This window comes from Melanotaenia boesemani, chromosome 4 (genome assembly GCF_017639745.1).
Source record: "Melanotaenia boesemani isolate fMelBoe1 chromosome 4, fMelBoe1.pri, whole genome shotgun sequence".
NCBI lineage: Eukaryota > Metazoa > Chordata > Actinopteri > Atheriniformes > Melanotaeniidae > Melanotaenia > Melanotaenia boesemani.
In genome coordinates, this window is record NC_055685.1 from 39972559 (window position 1) to 39986224 (window position 13666).

The window sequence follows — 13666 nt, forward strand, 5'->3', positions numbered from 1 at the left end:
TCAACAACGAGAGGCTTCGTTTGCACACGCGTCACCATAGCAACGAGTTCGGAGTGAAAGCAACGGGCGGGGCTTCGTGTGTCCCCCCCTCCCCGCGAGACTGCACCGCGACAAAAGATAAGATAAGATAAGATAAATAAGATAAGATAAGATAAGATAAGATAAGATAAGATAAGATAAGATAATCCTTTATTTGTCACACAGTGTGGAAGTTTTGGTGTAAAAACAGCATTAGAGATAAAAATACGTTAGTTAAACTTAACAAAGGAGGAGATATGATACTGATGATGTGACGTTAATTTACGTCCCTTATATTTTGTCTTTAATTGTCATTTTTAAAGTCAACAGTGTTACGTCACTACGAAGACAGGGCGGCGGTTGGTTTTTGAACAGGCAGTTTTCAGGACACCTCCTCCAGAGAACGGCGAGGACCCGTTTTCGGACCGTGTTGTTTGCATTAGCTGTGAGGCTAACAGTTTTACGGTGCTGCTCGGACAGATCCCGCAGAGATCTGCTAACATGTCGGAGGTGAAGGTGAAGAAGGAGAAGAACGCCACGGAATCGGCAGACGTCGAGAACAGGTCTGAGGTCCCGCTGCTCCGCCGGAGGAACCGACCCAACGGAGTCCCTTTCACTTCCATGACATTCAGCGCTTTATTGGCTTTAATCAAACAACCAGCTGCCCAACCTGACAAGATGATGTTTTTCTACTCTGGAAGGACGTGATAGAGAATTCGGGGTTAATAAAATGAACGCACATGTGTTTATTCACGTAAACGGGCTCATTCATGGTGGAGAAGTTCAGGTCGGGTTTAGGGGGATCTGCTTGTTCTGCTGTGGAAGTGAAGGATTGTACACGTGGAGAAAAGCTCGGTTTAGTTTACGGTAAAGTTAATTAACCCTTAGACAAGGTGTGTTTGTGTTCCAGGATCAAAGAGCTGTGTCAGCAGTTTCCTCAAGGCATCACAGACCAGGTGATCCAAAATGACCTGCCTCACCTGGAGCCTCAGCAGAGAGCCATGGCCATCAACAAGCTGCTGTCTCTGGTCAGTCCACCGCTCATCCATCCCGTTGATCAGTAATTAATAACTCTGATCGGAACCTGTCCTGATCTGCACCAGGGTCAGCTGGATCTGCTGAGGAACAGCTCGGGGCTCCTGTATCGGTTGAAGGACTCCCAGAGCACCAGGTAAATGCACACACCTTTGGGTCAGACTGTGGTTCTGGTTCTGTCTGATCCGGTTCTCTGTGTTTCAGTAAGATGAAAGGCTCGGACAGCCAGGAGAAGCTGGTGTATCAGATCATTGAGGATGCAGGAAACAAAGGTACCGAACATTCCTGTGTCTGGAACAGCCCGCTGTGATCGGATCAGAACCACAGATGATGTTTGTTCCTGCAGGAATCTGGAGCAGAGACATTCGCTTCAAGAGTAACCTCCCTCTGACCGAGATCAACAAGATCCTGAAGAACCTGGAGAGCAAGAAGCTCATCAAAGCTGTCAAGTCTGTGGCTGTGAGTTCACCACAGAACCGAACCGACCCGGTCCAAACGCAGATCCAATCTCAGAACCCACCCGGTCCAGCTGGAGGATGTTTGTTAAACAGATTTCAAATTATTTAGTTTTATTTTTTAAACCAAGCATTTCTTCAGTTTTGATTCTTTTTAAAATATTTTTTAATTTCAGCAAAAATAAATTAATATTAAATTAATATTATATAGATTAACAAATTAATATTAAAAAATTGAACAAACATTTTTATTCGATCACCATTCTGGAAATATTTACCCTCTTTAAACTTGAATTAATTTATAATTAGATAAAAACAAATTATAGTAAAAAAAAAGGGGGGGGGGGGGGTAAAGACTGGAACAAAATACAATAGATTTTTCAGTAAATGAACATTAATAAATAAATGACATTTTAACATAAAGGTTTGGTTCATGAGAACCGAACTGGATCACGGGTCAGTTTGTGGAAACGGTTCGGGGTACAGGTTGCAGGTACACCTGAGCCTCTGACACCTGTCCGTTTGCTGTGTTGTGTTCAGGCATCTAAGAAGAAGGTGTACATGTTGTACAACCTGCAGCCGGACCGCTCGGTGACGGGGGGCGCTTGGTACAGCGACCAGGACTTTGAGTCCGAGTTTGTGGAAGTCCTGAACCAGCAGTGTTTCAAGTTCCTACAAAGCAAGGTACAAAAAGCTTTATTTAAACTCTGTTTGGCACAAACTGTCCTGAGGTGAGTTGAGATGTTTTAGACCTGCAGCACGTTGCGGACCTGCAGCGGACACGTTGCGGACCTGCAACACGTTGCGGACCTGCAGCGGACACGTTGCGGACCTGCAGCGGACACGTTGCGGACCTGCAACACGTTGCGGACCTGCAGCGGACACGTTGCGGACCTGCAGCGGACACGTTGCAGGAGGGTTTGACGTGCAGGTCATGTGACCCACCCTGTGTTTGTGTGTGTTGAGGCCGAGGCGGCGAGGGACAGCAAACAGAGTCCGATGGTTCAGAGGAACAGCTCTTTCGCTACTTCTCACGAAGTCTGGAAGTACATCTGTGAGCTGGGAATCAGCAAGGTGAGCTGCTGTGACATCACACGTCACATCCACCAATCACGTCATTAGCCGAGTCACAGCCTCACAGGTGTGCGTCTCCAGGTGGACCTGTCTATGGATGACATCGAGACCATCCTGAACACTCTGATCTATGACGGGAAGGTGGAGATGACAGTGATCGCGGCGAAGGAGGGGACGGTGGGCAGCGTGGACGGACAAGTGAAGCTGTACAGGGGGGTCAACGCCATCCTGCAGCCCACCGGCCTCGTCAAGACGCCCTGCGGACTCTGCCCGGTAACAGCACACACCTGCACACCTGCGGCTGCTGGCGCAGCACACCTGAGCTGACCCGGTCCTCTTTGCAGGTGTTTGCCGACTGCCACGAAGGAGGGGAGATCTCGCCGTCCAGCTGCACCTACATGACGGAGTGGCTGGACTTCTGATGGACGCTCGTCTCGCTGCTTTTCTCTGTGATGAAAAGTTTATTTCAGCTTTGTTCTTTTTATTTATCAGAAACTTTAATAAAAAGTGAAATGTTTGATGCTGAGGCGGCTTCTGTCAGACTTAACGCCACCTGCTGGGCTGCGGAGGTCATGGCAGTCAGATCTTTTCCTCTTTTTCTTTCATGTTATCAACCAAGCCTGAAACACTGTGGACAGATCAGATTAATCCCAGCGATCCTTCACATATTCCCGTCCGTGTGACTTAATCCTTATTTTTCCGTTTCTTCTGTTTCTGTCAGATTCCTGCAGCTGGAGAAAAACCAACCACATGAAAACGTGCGACTCGATCAGGACAAGGTTGCAGCGCTTCTCACGTGTTTTATAAAACCTGCTAAACTTCTCCTGTTCTCCTCCTTTCAAATAACAACCTCATTTAAAGGACATAGATTTCTTCCATTGTTTTAACTCCGTCATAAAGTTCAAAGTAAGTTCATAAATTTCCACAGTCCACACTAATTCCCCCCAAAATGACTTGGAAATTTCTCAAATTCACATCCTTATGCATCAGAACGTAAACATTTCTCTCTCCTTTAACCCAGAATGATCGTCACTGAGATCGGCCATACACTTTTCTCTCTAATCCCCTCAGAGAGCCCCACGCTGGCGTCAACGCGCTGCCCGTACGGCGTATGGGACGCCGGCGTCAACGCGCTGCCCGTACGGCGTAGCTGACGCAGGCGTCTACGCGCTGCCCGTACGGCGTATGGGACGCGCTGCCCGTACGGCGTAGCTGACGCAGGCGTCTACGCGCTGCCCGTACGGCGTATGGGACGCCGGCGTCAACGCGCTGCCCTTACGGCGTATGGGACGCCGGCGTCAACGTGCTGCCCGTACGGCGTAGCTGAAGCAGGCGTCTACGCGCTGCCCGTACGGGACGCTGGCGTCTACGCGCTGCCCGTACGGCGTATGGGACGCAGGTGTCTACGCGCTGCCCGTACGGCGTATGGGACGCCGGCGTCAACGCGCTGCCCGTACGGCGTAGCTGACGCAGGCGTCTACGCGCTGCCCGTACGGCGTATGGGACGCCGGCGTCAACGCGCTGCCCGTACGGCGTAGCTGACGCAGGTGTCTACGCGCTGCCCGTACGGGACGCTGGCGTCTACGCGCTGCCCGTACGGCGTATGGGACGCCGGCGTCTACGCGCTGCCCGTACGGCGTAGCTGACGCAGGCGTCTACGCGCTGCCCGTACGGCGTATGGGACGCCGGCGTCAACGCGCTGCCCGTACGGCGTATGGGACGCCGGCGTCAACGCGCTGCCCGTACGGCGTATGGGACGCTGGCGTCAACGCGCTGCCCGTACGGCGTAGCTGACGCAGGTGTCTACGCGCTGCCCGTACGGGACGCTGGCGTCTACGCGCTGCCCGTACGGCGTATGGGACGCCGGCGTCAACGCGCTGCCCGTACGGCGTAGCTGACGCAGGCGTCTACGCGCTGCCCGTACGGGACGCTGGCGTCTACGCGCTGCCCGTACGGCGTATGGGACGCCGGCGTCAACGCGCTGCCCGTACGGCGTAGCTGACGCAGGCGTCTACGCGCTGCCCGTACGGCGTAGCTGACGCAGGCGTCAACGCGCTGCCCGTACGGCGTAGCTGACGCAGGCGTCTACGCGCTGCCCGTACGGGACGCTGGCGTCTACGCACTGCCCGTACGGCGTATGGGACGCCGGCGTCTACGCGCTGCCCGTACGGCGTATGGGACGCCGGCGTCTACGCGCTGCCCGTACGGCGTATGGGACGCCGGCGTCTACGCGCTGCCCGTACGGCGTATGGGACGCCGGCGTCAACGCGCTGCCCGTACGGCGTAGCTGACGCAGGCGTCTACGCGCTGCCCGTACGGCGTAGCTGATGCAGGTGTCTACGCGCTGCCCGTACGGGACGCTGGCGTCTACGCGCTGCCCGTACGGCGTATGGGACGCCGGGCAGCCCCGTACGGCGTACGGGACGCCGGCGTCTACGCGCTGCCCGTACGGCGTAGCTGACGCAGGTGTCTACGCGCTGCCCGTACGGGACGCTGGCGTCTACGTGCTGCCCGTACGGCGTAGCTGGCGCTAGTGAGTTGCTCTCACACTCAGGCGTACGGGGTACACGTCATCACGGTGTCGTGTTGCAGTTTAAACCAGATATTCTTCCTACTGCTTCACAGCTGGACCTGGAGTTCCAGTTGAAGACTAAAAATCACCTGAAACAGGTCTTTCCCTGTGTTCTGCCGTAACACAGACATTAATGAAAAGCCAAGCCGAGCCCAGGTCCTACTTTAACGTCCAGTTTTAGACCTGCATGTTATAGGAGATGGTTTATATATATATAGTTTTTACAGGTAAATAGTTTCACTATGAAAACAAAATTATTTCTCATTTAATTTCATATTAATGGAACCGGATCGATTTAAGGTTAGAAACAAGTTTTTGTTTCAGATAGAACTCTGTGGTGGGCTGGTGACCTTTCCAGGTGTGATAGGCTCCACCTCCATGACCAGAAACTGAATTAGAAAGGTATAAAGAGGTATGAAATGATGTGATCACTCTTTTTAATCTGGTCAAGTGATGTCACCATGGTATCCCCGTTGTCCCATTGCCCCCCCCCCCGGTTAAGTCTGTAGCTTTAACCAGCAGGTAAAGATGGAGGAAGGACTGTCAGTGGACGGATGGAGCTCCTGGTTCTCTGCTGGAGCAGCCGAAACCATCAGCTGCAGTTTTGTGATGATGAGACGCTGAATCGATGCGTTTGTTCTCTGCTGCACTCAGAGGTTCTGACCAATCATAGTTCAGTATTTTCCATTAGAACTCCATCAAGCAGTAATGGGCTCAGTGCTGATCGTCAGCAAGGATCATCTTACACAACAGCAGCCTCTCAACATGTCTCCATATCGACCAGACAGGAAGCAACATACACACTGTGTTACCCATAATCCTCAGCAGTTGCAGCTAAACTGAGGAGGAACGTTTCTGTCCTCGCTCTGAAGCGGTTATGAAGACGGTCTGATGTATTCAAAGCACCATTAGAACTTATTTTGGTGACCTTTGAATCAGATGAGCTGCAGACACACCATGTGATTCAACCTGACCACTGTCGTCATGGTAACAGCATTGACCAGCAAAAAGACATGAAACTGAGATCAACATTAAATTTCAACATTTAGTTTGACTATGTGAATAGAAACCAGATCTTCAGCTGAACTCTGACGATCAAACAACACTTCACTGTCCGAGAGTCGCAGGGGGCGGAGTCTGTGACGGGGGCGGAGGAAGTAATCTCTGACATCTGATAAGAAACCACAACCTGACTTTAATAACTTTTATTAAAGTTATTTTATTTTATTAATGTCATATGTACATTTTGTTTGCAACCTCGACGGTGTCCTCTGAGCCTAATTGATACCGTTGCTATGACAGCGGTGTCAACTAAGCTTGAATGTTACTGTTGCTATGACAACGGTGTCCACTAAGCTTGAATGTTACTGTTGCTAAGACGACGGTGTCCTCTGAGCCTGTTACCGTTGCTATGACGGTTGCTGTGACGACAAAGTCAAACAGTTACTATAATGTTGATGAGTCGTATTGAGCCTTGAGCAGCTGGAGGCTCTGCTGAACACACTGATGTAGTTTTATGATTCTTCTGTAGTTTTTTACAGCTGGTTAAAAGCAGGGGATGAGAAAAGTTATGGATGAAGCCACAACTCTGAGTGAAGTAGAAACAAAAGTGACCTGTGGAAAGGATGCTGGGTTTTATTTATCATTTTAACTGCTGGGCCTTCTGTCCTGCTGCTGAAACCAGGGTTGTCTGAGACTTTCTTTGGTTCTTTAAGTACAAAATCATAATGTTTAAATGTGGACTCTGAAGACAATTTCTAGCATTTCATTAAATTTAAACAAAACAATAAAGGATATCAGTGTCTGAATGGAAATTGTTAAGCTTTTATATTTTGTGACGTGTTAAAACTTTAAATGTAAAAGTATGACTGAGTTAGCGTGGCTGAGTTAGCGTGGCTGAGTTAGCGTGACTGAGTTAGCGTGACAGTTAGCGTGGCTGAGTTAGCGTGGCTGAGATAACGTGACTGAGTTAGCGTGACAGTTAGCGTGGCTGAGTTAGCGTGGCTGAGATAACGTGACTGAGTTAGCGTGGCTGAGTTAGCGTGACTGAGTTAGCATGACAGTTAGCATGACTGAGTTAGCGTGGCTGAGTTGGCGTGACAGTTAGCGTGACTGAGTTAGCGTGACAGTTAGCGTGGCTGAGTTAGCGTGGCTGAGTTAGCGTGACAGTTAGCGTGGCTGAGTTAGCGTGGCTGAGTTAGCGTGACAGTTAGCGTGGCTGAGTTAGCGTGGCTGAGTTAGCGTGACTGAATTAGCGTGGCTGAGTTAGCGTGGCTGAGATAGCGTGACAGTTAGCGTGGCTGAGTTAGCGTGGCTGAGTTAGCGTGACTGAGTTAGCGTGACTGAATTAGCGTGACAGTTAGCGTGGCTGAGTTAGCGTGACTGAGTTAGCGTGACTGAGATAGCGTGGCTGAGTTAGCGTGCCAATTTTAGGTTTTATCAGGTTTTATTTACAGTGTGAGATGAATCGCAACCTGGTCTTAATCGAGTTACATGTTTTCATGTCATTTTACTTCAGGGTTTTTCAAGGTTGTGGATCATGAGCTAAATGCTATTTATGCAAAACATCTTTTATGCTTCATGTCTTCTTTGCATTGTCCCTGATAAATAAACAAATAAAAGAAAAAATAACTAAGTTTTGGTTTTAAAGTGACAGTAAATAATTTTCTGACCTTAAAACTCTTCTTCTGACTTGTTTAGATGGTATATAGACATATCTTTGTTATTTCTGGAGGCCTTGTTGCCCTGCAGCATCTCGAAAATGAAAACACCTTTTCCAGCCCGGAGCAAACTACTCCTGCTCTCCGGAGGATAAACCTCTGCTGTTCCCGAGTCGCAGAAGTTCCTGAATGCAGCACGAAGTGCACTCAAATAAAACGTTTAAACCAGAATCCGAGTTAGACCTCCTGCTTAGCTCATTTTAGAGACAAGAAAACGAGGCTGGTCCACCACAAACCTGCCATTTCTGTCTGTGCTCGACAAGGAAAACTTATTTATTCCACCTCAATAAAACCCACCTTCCTCCATGGAAACATGGAAACAGCACAAACTTTCAACCACCAGCTGCAGATAACATTCATCATGTTTTTAAACCGTTTCATTTTTTAAACTTTTCCACAGTTTAATTCCACAAACCGAAACAGAAAAGTTTCTCCTGTGCGAACTTACAAAGATCTGCAGTTCAGTATAGTCCTTCTAGACTGAATCATTTTAATGTTATCTGCTAGATGTGAAGCAGACTGATGGAGGAGGAGGAAGAGGAGGAGGAGGAAGAGGAGGAGGGATGAAGAGGGGGCAGTGCGGATTCTTTCCCGTCATTCCCTGCAGCAGCAGCAGCAGCAGCAGGAGCCTCCTCCCTCCTCCGGTCCTGTCGGTGCTCTCCGGTCCGCGGACTCTTCCTCCCCGGCTGAAGTTCGAAGCTTTGGTCTGGTCCTCGAAGCAGGTGAGCCGCGTCCCTCGGTCTCCACTGGTTTCTACTGTGTGTCTATTGTTGCTGTGATTGGAGCTCCGCGGAGCTTCGCCGCTAACTTCGCTCCATGTCGGAGAGTTTCGGCTCAATCTGACCGATCCGACTCCAGCTTGAAGTTCAGGTCCTCAGAGCCCCTCGGGCTCCGCTCCCGGTCCTCCTTCCCGGTCCGAAACACTCTCTAGGGCCGAGCAGCGGCGTCTCTCAGCCCGCCTGGCCGCCGCTCGAGCTCCCGCCCCGCCGCTTGCCAGCAGCCATTTGTCGGGAGGAGGATGGAGGATAATAACGGTGCGCCATGCAAGGACGCAGAGCAGGCGTGGCCGCGGAGGAGGAGGAGGAGGAGGAGGTGAAGTGTGTGTTCAGGACAATAAACCGAAGCTGGAGCCGCACATCTGCGGCTGTTTATTTTAGCGGCAGATCGGGCGGGTGCGTCCGGCCTGCAGCCGCTCCACGGGCCGCTGCGCAGCTGCGCGCTCACCGGGAGAAAATGCTGGAAAACAGCCGCGGGCCAGAACCTCCGGGTTCAGTCCCCGCGGTTCGGCAACCCGTTTGTTTATGTTGTGAGGAGGGACTAGACCACACACACACACACACACATATCCGGACACCCAGCAGCGGCTTCTGCTGGTTCGTTTTCGGCCTAAAAACATCACAAACCCTCCGGGAAGGCCCAGGAACCTTAAAGATCCTAATAGGACCCTTTAACATGGTTCAGAGTCAGATGGTTCTGGTTAAGTGGACCTCTCCAGAATGACTGGGAACTTCCCAAAGATTCCTTAGGAAGAATTCGGTCATTTAAGGATGTTTTGCATGTTTATTTGGATTAGAAATGGAACCAGCTCTTTTAGCTGAAAATAGTTCCACCATTTCCCGGAATCTCCCAGCTCTTGGGTGCAGGAACGTTCCGGGGTGTAACTTAAACATTCCTTCGTCGTACATATGTGCTCTGGGTTTACGTCACCGAAACATTCTGGAAAATGTTCCGGGAAAATTCCTCTGTAAACAGAACCCTCTTCAACCACACGGATGCTAGGAACAAACTGAGAACTCAGCCATAAGTTTTTGGTTCAGGAACGTTTTAGGAATGTTTTGGAAACATGGTGGGAATGTTGTGAAACCTGATTTTCGTAATAAAAGTAAAATTTCAACACTCAGTGGTCTTCCAGTCAGGAAGATGGTGGTTCTGTAGTTCTCTGTAGAACCAGGATAATTGGAACGTTTTTATCTCTGACAGTAAAACGGATCAATAAATCATTCCGGTTCCTTCTGCGAGCCCAACCCGGAGGTGATTGGTAGTTCCAGATCGGTGTTTTCCATCTTGTCTTCCATCTATCAGGGAACGTTTCTGTGATTTCTGCAGAACTTTGGTAGAACCTGGAGAACGTCTCTTCAAGCTGGAATATTAATATTAATATTAAGATTTTATGAATGTCTGCAGTGAAAACATCAGGGAAGCATTTTGGGAATGTTGTTTTTAGGTCCGGAGACGTTCTGCTGAAGTTCCCAAGCTGGGCCAGACTGAAGAACGCTTCCTAGAACCTCCAGCTGTTTGGGATCAAATTTCCAGCCAAATTAGTCTAGTGGGGACAGTTGGGACAGAACTTTTGTTTAGGACCTGGTTTTGGCTGGTTTAGGACCTGGTTTTAGCTGGTTTAGGACCTGGTTTTAGCTGGTTTAGGACAGCGAGGCCCAAGTCTGGTCCTTGAGATCTAGTATGTTACAACTTTTAGATGCACACCTGAATGACCGACTCGTTACCTGTGCAGAGGTGACGGACGGCAGATGAGGGAAGTCAGGTGTGGTGGAGAAAGGATGCATCAGAGCCGTGTTTCCACCGTCGGGTCGGGCCGGGCGAGGATGTGGTCTGTAAGCTGTAAACTTGTTGAGTTTCCACAGCAACCGTAACCTCACCTGAGAGGCGGAGCATCAGCCGGATAGCGACAGATGCCTGACTTGACGCCATAGCAGCGCTTCCTTAGAGCAGAACCAGAACACGACTCAGAAACTACGGAGGAGGGTGGAGGTCGTCCACCAGGCTGTGTTCTTTCTTCTTGGTGGAGCTTCGTGACGCCGTTTTAACGGAGATTTAATCAACAAAGAGAAAATCTGTTGCTTTGAACGAAGAGCCGTTCCTGCTCTGTTTTTATACCAGGAAGGGACCTTTTTTTGCTCAACCAATCAGCAGATTGCAGCGTGTCAGGCTCCGCCCTTTCAGAGTGGGTTGGTCAGATTGTTGGGAGTCTTCTGTTGGGGTACCAAAGCAGGACGAGTCAGGTCGGATATTAGGGGTTTTACCCCACGTCAGTGGAAACTGTCACCCGTGCTGTAGGACCTGGTTCTGGTTGGTTTAGGACCTGGTTCTGGTTCTGGTCCTGGTCCTGGTTATAGGTGGTTCTGTTAAAGTCCAGAAGGTGGACATGTGTTGAATTGTGAATGTTCTTAAAAAGCCAAATCTGTTGATGAAAACTCTCTCTCTGTGTGTGTGTGTGTGTGTGTGTGTGTGTGTGTGTGTGTGTGTGTGTGTGTGTGTGTGTGTGTGTGTGTGTGAGTGAATCCAGCAGATCTGGACAGAACAGAGAGTGAAATCTGATTGGTCCTGACAGATCAGGTGATCTGTGGTGCTGACCTCAGACCAGCGGGTGGGGTTGGCTCAGCAGGAAATGACTGTTTATGTTTGAGTAAATCCAGTAACTCCACCCTGATGGAGGAGCCCGTTAGGAGCTGTTTCTGCAGCACAAACACATGCCACCGCTCCATCCTTCATCTCTTCATCATCATCCTCATCTTCCTCCTTTCTCCAGTCAGATCTTCACACCAGCCTGTCTTCATTTTATTGACTAATTTCCAGGTTTGTTCCGGCTTCCAGTCTGGAACAGTCTGGATCAATCTGGATCAGTCTGGATCAGTCTGGATCAATCTGGATCAGTCTGGATCAATCTGGATCAGTCTGGATCAGTCTGGACCAGTCTGGATCAGTCTGGACCAATCTGGATCAGTCTGGACCAGTCTGGATCAGTCTGGATCAATCTGGATCAATCTGGATCAGTCTGGATCAATAAAGCAGCAAACACCTAATCCAGGTATCTGGAAGAGAACAGTGAAGATCTTTTCCAGATCTAGAAGTTATTCTAAATGTACATACGTGTACATTTCCACATGTGTGTAGTAATCCGGAGCAGCTGACCCGACTCATCACACAGAAAGATGGAAGCAGTTCTCCTCCTGCCCTGGAGACCGTCCACATTTTCCCTGAAACCTCACCTGGAAACATCAGAGATTTTATTAAATCAGTTACTTGTTTTCATCCTTTGGGCCACATCGGACCCGTTGCAGGGCCAGTTTTGGCCCCCGGGCTGCATATTTGATCCCCGTGTGTCAGACAGCTGTAAGTCAGGAATGTGGGTCAGAAAACATTTGTCACACAGTTGACCCCCCCCCCCCTCCCCCCCCCCCCCCCCCCCCCCACACACGCACGCACACACACTTTGCATTTTTAACACAGTCATAGAATGGTGTGCGTGCGTGCGTGTATGTGTGTGTGTGTGGGGGGGGGGGGTTACCATGGTTACATCGTGTTTTAGGGGGAGGGGGTACTGAGTGGGGACTTCCTGTCAGGCGGTGTCGGGTGGACGATCCTCCCCGTCGTCATGGTTCTGGAATGTGGAGCCGTGTGAAGTGAACCAGACGGAGGCCCCGAGGGAGAGGGCGGGGGCCCCGCTACTTCCTGCCCCCCCCCAGTCTGCTCAGAAACTGTATTTTTATCCTCAAACTTAGTTTCTGTCTCAGATCTGATGTTTCCCCTCTAACAACGACGACGATGATGATGATGACATCTGATCAGGGATCAGTTTCAGGAAAATCTAATCCATTAGAGGACCCCTTGGGAACCCCTCCTGGTTCTAGTCTCTAATAGCTGCTCAAGTCCATCGATCCGATTCACTTCCTGTCTCCTTTAGTGAGGGTCAGCTGACCTGATGGGCCAATCAGAGAGCTTCACACACAAACATCACATCACCTCATTCACATCATGAAGAACACTACATGGTCAGCACCGGACCGGTTCCAGTCCAGGCACCAGACCAGTTCCAGCCCTGGTACCAGACCGGTTCCAGCCCTGGTACCGGACCGGTTCCAGTCCAGGCACCGGACCGGTTCCAGTCCTTGTACCAGCCCAGTAACAGTCCAGGAACCAGTACCAGGAAAAGACAGGAAATAGGATTTTGATTCCCAAACAGCTGTTAGCTGGAACCTTCCTGGATCAAAAGTTCTTCATCAGACGGCAGTTTGGGAAAAAATTGAACCTGAACGTCACATGATGCCTTCAGGGAGTGTCTGAAGGTATGTTTACTGTTGTCCTCAAGAAGATGGAGTTGTTAGTCCTTCATGGGGTCCATCTGTCCCACGGAGTACTGGTTTTGGTCCAGGACCGGTTCTGGTTTCTGTTAGAATGTCAGGTGTCTGATCCAGTTCCTGTCTGCTCCATAGGTGTTGGTCGGCCTGTAGCCGCCGTGTGGACGGTCTCCGTGACGACGAGGTGACTCCACGGCGAGGATGATGACGACGGTGGCGGCCGAGTTCGACCACATGGAGCTGCAGCAGCAGTACAGCAGCAGCGACACGGTCAACAACCGCTGGGACGACGACTGGGACAACGAGAACAGCTCCGCCCGCCTCTTCGAACGCTCGCGCATCAAGGCTCTCGCAGGTAGGAGCCCCGCCCTCAACACCTGAGGTCCGTCCCACTGTGCTGAGAAATCTGATTTCACTGTGCATCAGTAAACACACATGAGACGTGCGTTGATCAGTAAGTGCACCGTTGTCATGGAAACCAGTTTTTAAATGTAAAGCTTCATTTCCTGTTTTTACAATGAGTCAAAAAATGCAAATATTTTATGTTTCTTTATTTTTACATTTAATCTAAGCTAACCAGAACCAGCGTCAGACAGCAGCTGATTTAACCCTCAAACCTCCAGCAGGTCTACCTGAGGCCAGTCTACGAGGTTTTCCAGCATTTCTATCCGTCCAGGAGGTTTACAATCCAGCCAC

The 13666-nt window shown here is 50.1% G+C and overlaps 2 protein-coding genes across 2 annotated transcripts in view; both read left to right on the plus strand.

Moving 5' to 3' along the window:
- Window positions 1-304: 304 nt before the first annotated feature.
- polr3f (polymerase (RNA) III (DNA directed) polypeptide F) lies at window positions 305-3099 on the plus strand. The gene is made up of 9 exons (XM_041984031.1): window positions 305-581; window positions 929-1046; window positions 1122-1189; window positions 1258-1325; window positions 1400-1512; window positions 2049-2192; window positions 2475-2582; window positions 2664-2855; window positions 2927-3099. The coding sequence occupies exons 1-9, from the start codon at window positions 520-522 to the stop codon at window positions 3002-3004; spliced, it is 951 nt and encodes a 316-aa protein (XP_041839965.1). The 5' UTR covers window positions 305-519; the 3' UTR covers window positions 3005-3099.
- A 5382-nt stretch (window positions 3100-8481) lies between these two features.
- The window catches only part of LOC121638909 (spectrin beta chain, non-erythrocytic 1-like), a 40493-nt gene continuing 35308 nt past the window's right edge, over window positions 8482-13666 (plus strand). Inside the window, exons 1-2 of the mRNA XM_041983979.1 lie at window positions 8482-8596; window positions 13106-13325. Of these exons, the coding sequence (XP_041839913.1) occupies window positions 13172-13325 (154 nt within the window). The 5' untranslated portion in view covers window positions 8482-8596; window positions 13106-13171. The remainder of the gene's footprint in view (window positions 8597-13105; window positions 13326-13666) is intronic.

What these genes read in the sequence shown, in the direction of transcription:
- polr3f (XM_041984031.1), top strand. Translation starts at nt 520, where the DNA reads ATGTCGGAGGTGAAGGTGAAGAAGGAGAAGAACGCCACGGAATCGGCA. An exon ending in TCGGCAGACGTCGAGAACAG is followed by an intron (nt 582 to 928) that starts GTCTGAGGTCCC and finishes TTTGTGTTCCAG; the next exon opens with GATCAAAGAGCTGTGTCAGC. An exon ending in TCAACAAGCTGCTGTCTCTG is followed by an intron (nt 1,047 to 1,121) that starts GTCAGTCCACCG and finishes GATCTGCACCAG; the next exon opens with GGTCAGCTGGATCTGCTGAG.